Consider the following 15199-nt stretch of genomic DNA (forward strand, 5'->3'; position numbering starts at 1 on the left):
AAAAAATTAGATCAGTCACGGTGTTATTCACTTAAAAATACTTCATGATTCTAACCGGGTTCGATATGGAAAGTAGAATAATTAATTAAAAAGGTTAATTGGGTCATGTAACGTATTTTGTTCATGTTAAATATTTATGAAAATACATGTGATTGTGCTATGTAAAAAAATATATGAAAGTATGTCACATTTTAATGCCAGTAATAATATTATATAATATATTCATATTTATGAAGGGACTGGGCCGGAATCATAAGAGCAGGCCCAAGATAGATTTAGCCTAAATTATTTTAGAATTTGGACTATAAAAATTAAAAAAGATGAATACAAAATGTTACAAAGAATGTATAAACAAATAAAGAAAAAAATTGATTCAAGGCCATGAAAATAAATGGGAAAAAAAGCCATTTGTATAATGTATTAGGACTTTTATTGGATTGAAGAATGTTGTGATAAAATGTAAGAAAGCATGAAGAAATAACTTTGTGCATTACTAAAATCAACATATGTGTTTATTAACAGTGGTTTGTATATCGCTACCTCTTATTCAAATCCAACAAATGAAACTGGTCTATCCTCGGCTGACTACTAATAGCGTATGCGAATTCAAACTATTGTCGACATATTATTTAATTTGTTTAGGTAACATGTTTAAGACGCCGATGTTTTTCATGATACTATGACATGTAAGCATGTTAGGCTGAGAGTGGAGAACTGGAGATGCATAAACGTTATCAGGCCTAGCCTGAAAAGCCCGGAAAAGTTTTAACACCACCATGGGCAAAGCTGGATATAAAACGAGTTAGGCCAGAAAGTTCGGCCTTGACCGGGCCAGCCTTGTAACCTGCTTATCAAGACCAGTTCTTTTACAACCAGGCCTTTATCAATAAGAGTTGGTTAATATTTCTTAACTATATTTGTAATTTATAATTTAAAATTACATATTATTGTTAGCCAATAAAAGGGTTGATATCGAGTTAAAGAAATTGAAAAAGTCGCACCTAGGCATTTTTTTAACTGTGGTTTTAAAAGGCTCCTCCAACCATTATAACTGGCTACAAAATCTTTGGTTTGTCACAAGCCGATTCTACAAATAATAACCGTTATAACATATAATATTAAGTTCTAATGCCATGGATTTTTCTTCACTGTTCCACTTCTGGGTGTGGTGGAGCTTGTTTTCTGCAACAAATTTTTGTATCAGGTAAGCCACTGATCGATAAAATCACATGGTTAAAACATATTAAAGACAAATAAAAATATAACATGTACCGATTTAGACTTCTTTGTCTTCCCTCTGATTCTGTTCTTTTGAGGTTTTAATTTATATATCCGGACCATCCAATGGTGAGTTGTGAATACCTACATACGAGTGACAATTAGCAAGGATAAAAGTGTAGAAACTCTTTTAACTGGCCATTTATTGCGAGGCTTTTACCATAAAATAACATGACACCATGCAACAATTCTCGCAATCAACTACCAAAATTGCAAGAAACAGAAAGGTTTTTTTTAAGAAAATTTATTACCGGTTAAAGCAGATCATTTGTCTTTTTTCGGTTTTTAATTCTCACTTGCTAGAAATTAAAACGAAAAGAGAAATTCCAAAGAAAATAACAAAAAATAACCTCCTGTATCCGGTAATCAGGTAAGATACTGCAAGTTATGGAAGATAAAGAAATGAAAGTTGGTTTGCTGTTTTTGGTAATTTTGGTTGTCGTTGGTGGTTGCTAGAATTAGGAATTAACATATACTCGCATAGCATATTAGCATCTTTGCAATTTTAAGCAGAAACACTTTATTCTTTATTACGTTTCGATAATATATGAAAACAAAAAAGATTTTTGAGGCTTGTGTTGACTTACCTCCTCAAAATTAGTTAACTTAAAATGCTTCTTTCCAATTTCGGTCCTTCTTACTCGATCGTATCCTTTACCACCATCAGTTTCCACAAACCTAAATTACAAAAGCAACTCAAGTAAGATAATAGAAGGGAGCTACTTCATATAGATATATATTTCTTAAAGAATCAAATTTATTAATATCACAGTTAACTTTTTAAAACACTAAAAGAGTCATATATCCTTGTCATAGCCTTTTGCACTGAATAAACAAAGCGACACCTATGTTCTCATTCACTGAGATCATCCATAGCAATAATGTTGTTTTCCATGCCGTTATAAAGTGAAACACATTGCTATAAGTGACAGATTTATTTTACAATGGAATGGACTAATACAATACTTTTAGCGTTTTGAAAGGGTAAATATGATGTTATGAAACTTGTAGCATACATAAAGTTTTGAATATTTGAGGGATGCATATGAATTAAATAATTAATGCTTCAAAGTTTTGGAAACATCATACCTGAAATAGGATAGCTTATACATGAGACTGTTAAGCATGGTTGGAGTGGCTTGAGAGTCAATTCGGTATTGACCATCTCTCTATACAAAACAAAGAAAATAAAAACTGTTACAATGATATCTAATAAATTAAAATGATTATTTGTCAAACAACTTTGCTAAACGAGGTCTGAATACTATGATAGATATAAAAGGTTTGCTTTAATGTAAGTTAAATTATGCATTAGAAGTTTAGAACCCTTATTATACCAATATGATATTTGATGTGCATGGTGTTTAACATAAATACACTTACCAAGTAATCAGGTTCCTTGATATGCGGGAACACGCCTCCTCCAATACGCACCATCCACAAAAATTTATTTATGTCATCACTCGGGTAGCCCACGAGACCTAAAATAAGTAAATTTAAGAGCTTCAGTTTTTCCTTAAGCACGTTTTAGTTAACTCTACTAAAAAAAGAAAGCAACCTCCAAACACGACAAGGACGTATTTCACATCCAAGGAGTTGAAAATTTCCCAAGCAGCCTTTTCAGGTGATGACATGGCAGTACCAACTGTTGCAATATGTGTGTTGTTCCACGTGTTGTTGTCAACAATGACTGTGCGGTTAGCCATTGCAGTTGTCTGGTAACCATAGTCCCACCATGATGCAACCTGAAAAGTCAATGTATAATTTTGTTGACCATTTAGAAAATTGCAGAAAAAAAGATATTAGAATATAATATATATCAACTTACTTTGTCATCTACTTCAGTGTTATGACTTAACCATGCATACGCCTCTCTAAAATCATCAAAAACATGAAGTCCATCATGTGAATGCGAAGTAAGCACAATTGAAGGAGCTGAATATGCCTCTGCAGCAGCCCAAACACTATGGACCTACAAGAACAATACGCACGCGTTCAAACTCAAAACAACAATTTTGAAACAAACAGAAATTTGGATTTAAGTGATAAGTTTAAAGAAGCATACAAAGTAACATCATGCTTACCACATAGAAACCACCCAACAACACGGTCAAGAAAAGAGCAAAGATAGATGCTTCAACAGGCAAAACCAGGGGCTTTTTTTCTGTTTTGGACTTGACAAATGGCTTTTCAATCTCTTTTTCCCTTTTCTTATTTTTTCTAGAAGGGCGTTCTTTCGATGCGTCTTCTTTTTTGTCATTTTTCAACACATCAATTTGTGCTGCAGCGTTGTTACCAGGTACAGTATCCCCTGCCTTGTTGGGCAATAAAAAAAATATAATTTAAGTCAGGAAAATCTCCATGTCATCAAAATTTCTAGAGATTGCCTATTATTAATCCTTTTAATTTATAACTTTTTATTTCACACTCTTGTCATATATTGATTAATTTAAATAATTGTTAAATATTCAACATAAAAACGAAAACAGATTACACAAAATATATTATTATTACAATCTTATTAAGATTTATAACATGGGCATAATATTGAAAATAAAAATTAATTTGTTATAGCCCAATTACAACTACTACTAGTTTTATAATTTCAATAGTTTGTTAGATATAAAGTACATATATAATATGTTTACATATCACTAAACGCTAAATTAATAATTCATATATAAAATAATCATTGTTGAAAATTTTGGTGCATACACTGGAGATGCCTTTAATCACGTTAAGTACTTACGTCAATCTGGAGAGACTCGGATAGGTTAGTTATGTAATACTTAATGGATCTTGTGAAAACATCAAAAGCTTCAGAAAGAGCAATGCCAGACATTATGCATGCAGCAGGAGCAAGCACAAGCATTAACCGAACCTGTCATGCCATTTGTGTAAAAAGGGGTGTAAGGATGATGGGATATAGATATATAGTATATAAAGTAGATGAATATGTAAATACTTTTGTGTTGCAAATACTCACCATGACACCAGAAAAATATACTGACATTACTAAGTAAAGGATTACAAAGGAGCTTGCATCAGATAGTGGTGAAAAGCATGCCTGTATATTATTCAAGTAATTTTAGTTGAGAGAGAGAAATCAATTGAAGGTCAACCAGGATCATAAATTTAGATGACATAGTCAACTTACAATAATTCCAGCAGGGACCAAGAATGCTAAAACATTAAGATCCATAAAGTACGAAGGCCATGTTGGTGGTTGATGTTCACTAACACTTGCAATGATTGGTATGTACTTGCTCGCATAAGTTCTAACATAATGAAAAAAAAGGTCATTTGATCAATGGCCTAATATTATTATTATAATAGTAATGATAATATATTATTTAATATGGAGAGATGAGAAACTTACGGATCAAGAAGACTCAAACTTCGTCCACTCCATCCCTTTGTAGGACTAGATGCAACTACTGCTACTAGTACTGCTACAACAGCACAGCATACCACCCTGAATTATAGAAAACAAATATAAATATACTTTTTAGAGGAAATTTTAGTTTCCAATGCTTGGAACCAATGGCTATAATAATAAATTCAAGAAATTAGAATTTTGGTTTGTTTTGCTAAAACAAAGGTCCTGATTATTTAATCTTTTTTACTTTAATGGAAATTGCTATAATTATGCAGCAACAAATAATTCAAGCTTACAGGCCAACAGATACTACAAGTGTAGCAGCTACTTTGAACATCTTTGGAGAGAGTATTCCCTTGATATAGTATGCAAGAGCCACCACATGGATAACAATGAAAACCTACAATGAATTGAATGATATCAACAAAAATAGTGAATGTAATTACTTCAAATTAGCAAGGATAATGTTATGACCACAGATAATAAGATATACATCCACAAGGTGCATTTCATACATATTAGAACAATAAGAGTGCAGACAAGACACACAGCACTATAATACTATACGTCTATACTAATATAAATATATCCAAATCAAACTAGAATTTCTACTGATTGAGAATAAAGAAAAAATAAAAGGTGTCCAGAAGTCATTATATGAACATTTGATCAGTGTATCTTTACACTACATACTGGATCCATGGTAAATGGTCTAAAAACATATTGAATTCTTTGATCAAAAAATAGGAGTACCATAAACAAGCCCTAATAGCTCAAACTCATCAGTGGAACTCACCAAGAAGGATGCAAAATGTTCTGATGTCATGACCGCATTGAAACCAACAACAGGCACCAATGCTGCCAATAATGTTCCCAAGACAACCTGCATAATAGCAAAGATGTTCATGGAACGAAAACAGCTTTGACAACAAAAAGAAAACAAGAAATGAACTATGCATAGATATTTTGTGCAAAAGTAAGATCTTCTATATTTAAAACAAACGTCTTGGTTTTCATTTCTTTATAGATTCATGATCAGGATGTTATATTCTTACAAGCGGAGCATAGGCAATGTATAACCGAGACGAATAGCGACCAGTCACAATGCAAAGAAGCACATGCATAGGTATGAGATTAATGATAAAAGTGTACCCTCCCCAAGAACAGACCTGAAAATATGCAAAATAAAAAATAGGATGATTGAAAAGCAGATCATTTTTATTTTTTTTTAAATGGGGAATTCTAAGTCTACCATGTAGAAGTATGCAATAGAATTTAATGTCGCATAGAAGAGGGATCCTGTGTTCAAAGTCTGCAAATAAAGTTAGGAATTAGCTTTAACATACACATCACTGTGTTCCAATTATAGTCAAGCAGCATGAGCAATACCCAACTGTTAAAAAGTTTTGACACTCATTTTTTCATTACAGAGGAAAATGTGAAGTTGAATACTTGTATTAATAACCAACCTTAACGTAGAGGTAGAAGGTAAAGATTAAAGCAAAGATAGCAACAGCTTCATTGTCATAGCTTCCAGCCACTGACCTAGATATGTAGGATGGCACCTGTAGGATTTAGAATAAAACACAAATAAAGGGTCATATACAAAATCACATACAACAAAAAACGAGTAAAAAATCTGTGTAACGAACAATAATGGAAATTTTCCTCTTAGTGATTTAAACTTGCTAAATTATACAATAAGACGAACAAGGCTAGCAATAAGTTAAACGGTCCCCAACAGTTACATATTATTTTGAATCTTAAATTGAACATGTGTATCCCTGAGTGTGGTATTTTTAAACACTTTTCCACAGAAGCTCACTAGGCTATTAGGCTTACGCATTATGTACATTCCCAGGGTCACATTAGTGGGTTCAACGCGCAAAGAAACCGAGCATGTGTTTCAATAAAAAAGAAAAAAATGGGGGAGGGGGGGGGGGGTGTGGAACAAATAAGCTTCATATCTGAGGATATCATTCTATGTCTACAATATTTTTAATATCATGTTTCAGTAGCTTCACTGGATTTTCAAAAACTTTATAATCGTACTTCTGTTGCGGCTTTATATATAAGTCTAAGCATGTATTTCTAAATAAGCGTATGCAAATGTGAAACAAAATAATCTATTAGTTTAGTTTGTCAATAATGAACTCATATCACTCCACCAAACACCTTTAGTTTCATGTATACTCGATATATATTGAAAAAGGGTTTCAAGAAATAAGTATATGATTGTATGAGATACAGAGATGCACTTCAGCAAACTCAAGGGAAAGAATAACACACAACGCTACTTTGGGCTACATCTTACATGGAAAGAATATCATGCAACGCTACTTTGGGCTACATTTTGCATGGTAAATTAGTAATAAAGGTAAACAAATCCTGATCAATATGTCATTGACTTGCATCTTATGTCAGTTGCTACCTGATTTTTTTAAATAAAAAAGTATAAAAAAATGGTAGGGTTGGAAAGAAACAAGATTATCATCCAGAAAGAAAAGGTGAAAAAGGAACAGAAAATTCTGGGGATTCTGTCTCAAACTTATATACAAGTCAGTAACATGTAGCTTACAGCATACATCAACGCATAGAATCATAAAAAGAAACAAATAAACAATTACAAATACCCGTTATATGATTACCATGGCAAGAAGAACTGCAGCAGTCAATCCAGCACCTGTTCCCTTAACTTCCTGAATAAAAGAACATGACAATGATTGAGGGATTCCAGTACTATTTTAGACCAAAAATGTATCCAGAACCAATTATTTTTACATAAAATCAAACTAGCAGTCATATAGAAAAAAACCTTAGTCAAAAGATAGGCTGCCCATGAAGCAAAGGCAGAGAATACTGGGGCTGTAAATACACACACAGTTTCGACAGACAGGGGAATATTCAAGGATTGAAGCACCCTGAATATAAGAACTCTTAGTAAATTAACTGTAATATTGATAACTAAAAACAAAATATGTTCTTAAATACGCACTTCCATATTGTTCCGGCCGTCAAAGTCAACCCAGGGTAAACAGTTCCACCAATGACTCGTCCAAGAGGATACCTTGGGATAGGTAAAAGATACTGTGTCAAGTTTACTTAAACGAGTCATAAAAACATAAAAGGAAACAAAAAACTATACACATACCAAGTACGATCATCAAACCAATTCCAGAAGTCATATATCCCATTCTTTGTAAGAAACTGCAAGATAAAAAGAGACATGAATAATACATAGAAACACGCATCATATACACAAACACAAAGGGGTATGTAAAGAAAATTCAAAAGTCATGGAAGATGATTAACAAAATCAATAACTGAACAAGAACAACACATTTCAATGTTTCAGAATCACATAGATTGAAACCTCAGAACCTTACTTTCCCCAAACTAACAAAATGGTTACATTTGTGGTTCTATACAAATCCTAACGAAGAAGCTTTTAATCAAGGAAAACCTTCAAAAATGGACAACTTTATGTGGCTACAAGAGGTACCATTTGAGAAACATGAAAGAAAGAAAAAGCCACTCACCTACATGAATTTCACCTCACCATTTACTCTCATTTGCGCTATACGACAAAATATGTCATAGACCATGTTTTGTCTTTAAAATTCAACTAGTGTGGTCATGAACATAACCTACAATTAGCCCCTCCAGGGAATTCCTAACCAAATCTGTCTATTCTTGTTCTACAGTTATTGTCTCTGCACTTAATTATGATTCAAATTCTGATTTAACTGAAATAACAACCGAAGAAAATCAACTCTAACATCCTGAATGTACAAATCACATCCTTCAAATTGCAGCAAACTAGTGAATCATAACAGGCAAAACATGAATTAACCAAATCAGTCGACAAAACCTAAAGTCCAGACCTGAGCGACTCTGTAATTAAAATACGGATCTAATTCATGAATCACACTCTCATACTTAATAACAACAATGACATGCAGCAATCCAAATATATGAAACTACTGCTCTAAATTATTAAACTGAAATAATAAACTAACAAATATCATCCCTAACATCATGCATGTAAATATCACATCCTTGAACATAACGTCCTAACCTACTAATACTATTAGCCGCAGTCTTAGTATATGAAACTACTGCCCTAAATTACTGAGCTCAAACAATAACCTAACAAAATCTCATCCCTAACATCAAGCATGTTAACATCACACCATTGAATACTCAATAACTCAAATCCAGTGTAATTCAAATTCTCATTTAACTGATACTATGCCTCAATCCAAATACATGAAACTACTGGCCTAAATTACTGAGCCGAAACAATAACCAAACAAAATATCATCCCTAACATCACACCATTGAATGCTCAATAACTCAAATCCAGTGCGATTCAAATTCTCATTTAATTGATAGTATGCCTCAATCCAAATACATGAAACTACTGGCCTAAATTATTAAACTGAACAATAAACTAACATAATAAATTAACTATAACTAAATCAATCAACAAAAGCTAGAATAGAATCCAAGCCTGAGTGACTCTGTAATTGAAATACGGATCGAATTCATGAATCACACTCTCATACTTAATAACCTGCAACAACAAAACCACACCAAAACACATCAGTTATCATACACGCATCAACCAATATATAGATCCAGTAAAAAACGTACCGAAAATAAACGGATCGAGAACGCGAGAACTCCGATTAACAACAAAATGAAGAACGCGAGAACATTACCGAACGCGAAACGCAGAGTTGAAGATACCGGCGGCGTAGGCTTGTTATTGAGATTATCAACGGCAACCGCCATTAATAAACGACGATCTGTTTGTGTGTGAGATTTGATTTGGAGTCAATTTTGAGTGTTGCAGAGAGAAGACTTTGGCAAAGAGAGTGTGAGCGTGATGAAGGTTGATCTTTTTACGGATTTACCCCTTGTGTACACGTGGACAGCTGAAGGTTTGTAATTGGTCGACGGGTTGGGGTTTTGGTGTACGTGGAAGGGTGTGATTGATTAGGCTACGTAAATTGAAGTGACGTGGCTGCTGTTAAGAGTTTGTTATACGGCAAAAATACTATTAAAAGAAAAAATCTAATCTAGTTTGAGTAAGAGGGTGTAGCGAGCCGAGCTGAGCTCGAACTCGACTAAGTGGAGTTTGATTTGTTTTGACTTATGAGGATTCGAGTTTAAGTTCGATTTGTTTCGAGTTTTTATGTTGAAACTTAAGCTCAGCTCGTCAGTTATTTTTTAAAGCTTGAGCTTGGCTCAATTAATATCTATTAATTAGTTTATATACATTTTTAATTATTTTGATATATTTTGATGAAATTTTTAAACGAGTTCAACTGGGTAATGTAAAACTAATAAATAGAAAGTGAAAAATGTGTAAAACTTAAAAACACACGAGGCTCGATAACTTAGCGAGCTTTATTTGAGGCTTGGGCTCAACTTGAGCTACAAAAAGTTCGGCTTGTTTCGAGCTTTTTTATTGACATGAGCTCAAGTAGCTCACGAGCGGCTTGGCTCGTTCACGCCCCTATGTAAAAGTGCCTTGACATTTTTTTCATGTAAAAACAACATTTTTAAGCTTTAATCTACTCCTTTAATGAAACCATTTATGATTGTGTCTTGCAGTATTTGAACCGTTGACCTTTAAGTTAGAGGCGATACACTAACCCACAAAGAAGTTTCTTGGGAACGTTAAATAACATGTTTTTTTATTTTTCTCGTAAAAGTCTCTTAACATTTTTTATATATATTAAAGTCCCTCCACCGCTCCACGTGTTAAATTTGAACAAAACTGTTAATTTCTTTTACTTGTTAATACCACGTTAGAAAAAACCGAGAAAGTTAATGCTCAAAATTGAACATGTGACAGGGCAAAATTCATTCAATGGCATGCAAAAATATCCTACAAATTATCCATTGACATTATACACAACATATATGTTGATCATAAACTTTCATATGCATACATTCTATTGTTCAAAGTTTAATCAACGATAAAATATACAAAAATGAATCATACCATTTCTCATAAAGATAAAAACTTATAATATGAGTCAAATGCATCTTTTTAAAAGATCAAATATGGCTTAAGCTCGTGGGAATGGGTTTTAAATGACATATCTGAAACTACATAACGTTTACAACACAAAAACATGAAAGAAGTGGTCCAAGGTGACCATGAATGGTTTGTTTGCTTTTATCTATCGTTGTGTTTGAAATTGAAGCTTTACGTATCTATTTCACTATCTTTTACTCAAAACACTCTCATATACACATCTAAATTCATCTCTCCAAGTTTCTTTATATTCGATCATCAGATTGAAGAAGATAGATAAAAATAAAAATCAAAAGCAAAATACAAAAACCGTGCCATAGCTTCCATCATATTAATTGTTGTGTCATAATTGTTTGGATGCACGCCACCTATTTCTCATATTTCATGATCTACCGTTTTATCCACATTTAACTGATTGATAACGTCATGCACTCATTGATTAACATATCACTAAACAACACTTTTGATCCCTCTCGTATATAGGAAAGAAAATACTCACGAAATTAACACACGTGCGTGAGTGTGCAAGTATTGCATCTCATATATAGGAAAGAAAACACTCACAAAATTAACATATGTGCGAGAGTGTGCAAGTATTACATGTTTACATTTAGTATGAAAATGTTTTGTAGACTTCAATAAATTTACCTCTATTAACAGTTATTATACAATTTATAAATTTTAATAAACTTATCATTTTATTTTTTGTTGTTTTCTCATTCTCTATGTTCTTTTCGGAATTCTTTTCTATTTTCCTTGTTGTTCAACATGACCCATCGTACGTGGTTCAATGTATTTACGTATACTTTTCGTTCAATTTTCTTTTTGATTCACAAAAGTTACTAGTCGCCAGAAAAAAAAGTTGACCAAAGGTGGATGTTTTCGAATGAAATGGGTGTATAAATAAACGATTTTACACCTCGCCACAACATGGGCTATCAAACTATCAATACCAATTTCATACAATTTTTAATAATACGTTAAAAATTAAAACAATGTATACTAAAATAGTTAATGGTTATTGATTAAAATAATAAATTAATTAAAGTTTCAAGTATACTCAAAACATGAATAAAAACACACACCGACTCCTATATATTGCGTGAGAAGCAATCCTCTACTATTATATATAACTAGGTTAATGACTTAATATTAATATCTTGAGAAGATAATCGAATTTGAAGAAAATGGCAAATTCCGACGAATATAAACAATGGTTTATAAAATATAAACCATCGCAACAATCGGTTGATTTCAATTCGGGTGCAAGCGAAAGAAATATTAAGTTGGTGGAGATACTAGTTAACCCGTTGAACCCGTCTAAGTTTAAATACAAGCGGGTTCCGAGAGCGAGCGGGTCGCCACCTGTCCCAGTAATGCGGTCCCCACCTCGGCCTGTGTCGGTTAAAGACCAACAGGATTGGAAAATCACGCCTTGTGTATCAAACTCGAATATGATTAACCGACCGTTAGGTAATGGTTACACTTAGTGTGTCTTTGTTAACCAACTTTAACCGAACCAAACCAAACCAAACCTTGTATGTTTATATCTTTTTCATCTTTTTTACCTTTGTTTCCAAAATATAGCTAAAAGTTGCTTAAACTTGGCCAAAATGGCTTCTTTACCTCATAGAATTTTAATTATTAAATATATAAATGAGCGGAACAAACGTAGACGAACGAACGGAAACGAATTTTAATGACAAACATAAACGGATGTTCACGAACATAAATGAACGAACAAGAAGTGTTCATGTTTGTTCATTTAACAACATGAACAAAATATTTTGTTCATGTTCGTTCGTTTAACAAATAAGCGAACATAAAACCAATTTCTCATGTTATGGTTCACTGAATGTTTAGTTTGTTTACATTGAACCTGATTGTCAAAAATATCGTGTGACCAGTGAACCTTTTAAGCTTATACCTTGCTTGTATATTTGTTGTGGATTATGTGCTTCGATTAGTGTTTTTTCTAATTCATATCGATTCTCTATTTCAGTGAATATTCTATCAATACATGAATAAAAAGTGGATGCTTCATTGCAGCCATTGATGCAATGGGCCGGTTATATTTCCCTCGTTCCTCAACTGAAACTCCAGGAGCCATTCTTACGTATCTTAATGACACTATGCCTCGGCTCTGGAAGTTGCGATAGGTTGGTGAGAAAAGGAGGGTTAGTTAATGCCGCCAATCAATAGGTAAGAAGGATATTTCTTTTTAATTTAACCATTGATGTCACTTTGGTAGTAAACCTCATATTCACTATTGTATTTGCAGCAACAGATAGTTCTTGTTTAACTTCAGGCACCGAAAGCAAGCCACAAGATTACCAACTCATATAATATGATGACAACGACTATTACTTTTCAAGTTAATAAATGTTTGTTTGTGTTCGGTTACGTTCATTTGTGTCCGTTAGTGCCCATTAGGGGCCGTACATGAAATTTCATCCGTTAAGGTGTTCATGAACGCTTAGTTTTTCCGACAAAAGCTTAACGGACAAACACAAACACAAACAAGATCTCATTCCGCTCGGTTCATTTACAGCCGCAGCTACATGTGAGCTAAAATAGCAACACTGATATGTCCAGTCAATGGAGAAAGCACTTACTATGGAGACTACCAGAGAAGGCATAGAAATCAGATCCTTTAGGTACTTCGGGGTATAAAACATCTTCAATTAGAGTGCGAGTTGCTCCACCAGCTCCTAAGTGTGAAGTAACAGCTATATCCTTCAACTCAATGAGATTAGCCTGCCAACATATAAAAAACACATGATGTTTACAAAGATGATTCTATTAAATCAGGTGTGAAGTAACAGCAATATCCTTCAACTCAATGAGATTAGCCTGCCAACATATAAAAAAACATACGATGTTTACAAAGATGATTCTATTAAATCAGTTTTATGCATTTGATGTTTTAAATGCAAAAGAGAACAAGAAACCAACCCTGATCAGGGGAACAAGAGGAAGCAAGGTCACAGTAGGATAACATCCAGAACTTGCAACAAGACGTGCACTTTGGATCTTCTTACGATGTAACTCTGTCAAGCCATAAACCACTTCTTTCTGCAATCAGATTAGCAAAATGAATATAATTACATATCTTGGAATCAACATGTTTATTTCTAAATGGCTTGTGCTGGCACTTAAATAATCATGCCATCACATATGTTGCAGATCACGTTTATTATATTATTTTATGTCATTAGTATACGTATTATGTAACAAAACAATATTAAGTTTATAACCTAGGTTATATAATGTCCCGGGTTAAATGGCAGTTAGTTAAACCCGACTGCGGGGAAATGAGTTGGCGTCTATACCCGTCAAATTAGTTATCATAACCATCGTGTAACTGTCAAGACAATGGCTATACATAACCAGTGTATTTGTCATTTGAAGATATAAGATTCCGTTTATGTTTATTGTGCTCTCGTTTTTTACTATGCACTTATATTACCGTATTTTCTTTTATCCCAGACCCTATATACCTTCAACTAGGTTCGCTCTTAAGACCTGTCTGAAATCCTAACATCCGAATTTCAAAAATTCACTACAAAGTCATGGATGAAGAATACTTGTACGTTACGAGGTCAGAAACGATGTGATGCCTGAAAGTCCAAAGCTTGTATACGATTTGTTTGATGATCAAAGCATTGATGTTATCTGTGATGGAATGTTACGTGATAAATTTAGGAGTTACGAGTCAATTGTTAGAAAGTGTGAGGGTTGTAAATGTAATTTCTCATTGTAATATCGATTCGTTAAATAGACGATCCATCAAGAAATCAAGAAAATGAAGCATCGATGAATTGAAATGGGTTTACCATTCTTGTGTTTCTCTGTTAATTGGGCCGGTTAATAAGAATGATTTGTTTCATATTGATTTTTGTAAGAATGATCAACATGAATTATGTTCATATGATGACAAATCGGATAAGGAGTCCTCGTGTATGGTATCCATCAATAAATTTGATATTGAGGGTCCATTTGTTAGACTAAAAATTTCAAGTGCAACAAAGGATCCAATTTATGTGTTGAGAAAAAGTAAAAAGGGACTAGTCTATAGAAATTTTGAGATCGAACGGTCAATTTCACCTTGTAGAAAGGAGGAGGTGTCATCATTACCGTTAGAAACTGGTGGCTACATCATATTCCTTCGTGGACAAGTCAACATCATTATGTTTCACATTAATAAATAAGTTTTTTCAATATAACAAATACAACTGGCGCTTAAATTTTCATTATACATCCGATTACGCAAATCGGACTTCACGTAGTTCATCGCCGAAAAACATCTTTCAACGCTTGTGGTTGCGACTAGGCCGTCCAAACCGCTCGTCGCTCGAATTCGCTCGCCGCTAGCTCGTTTTTTCGCTCGATTGAAAATGAGCCGCTCTGCTCGGTTTGGTTTGTAAACGACCAAACAACGAGCAAAGGCCTGCTTGGTTCGGTTCGGCTTGAATATTTTTAATTTATTT

The 15199-nt window shown here is 33.6% G+C and overlaps 1 protein-coding gene across 1 annotated transcript; it reads right to left on the reverse strand.

Moving 5' to 3' along the window:
- Positions 1-934: 934 nt before the first annotated feature.
- On the reverse strand, positions 935-9501 carry LOC143569418 (dolichyl-diphosphooligosaccharide--protein glycosyltransferase subunit STT3A-like). The gene is made up of 23 exons (XM_077055339.1): positions 9314-9501; positions 9171-9233; positions 7809-7864; positions 7653-7724; positions 7473-7578; positions 7306-7356; positions 6127-6222; positions 5910-5969; positions 5713-5826; positions 5454-5540; positions 4954-5057; positions 4658-4753; positions 4436-4556; positions 4265-4345; positions 4028-4159; positions 3363-3593; positions 3107-3250; positions 2837-3023; positions 2662-2759; positions 2368-2447; positions 1866-1956; positions 1273-1362; positions 935-1182 (listed from the first exon to the last, which is right to left on the reverse strand). The coding sequence occupies exons 1-23, from the start codon at positions 9452-9454 to the stop codon at positions 1126-1128; spliced, it is 2358 nt and encodes a 785-aa protein (XP_076911454.1). The 5' UTR covers positions 9455-9501; the 3' UTR covers positions 935-1125.
- Positions 9502-15199: the final 5698 nt, after the last annotated feature.

The sequence above is a fragment of the Bidens hawaiensis genome, unplaced genomic scaffold (assembly GCF_021521415.1).
Source record: "Bidens hawaiensis isolate Kalapana, Puna unplaced genomic scaffold, B.hawaiensis_p1.1 tig00001236_1, whole genome shotgun sequence".
Taxonomy (NCBI): Eukaryota; Viridiplantae; Streptophyta; class Magnoliopsida; order Asterales; family Asteraceae; genus Bidens; species Bidens hawaiensis.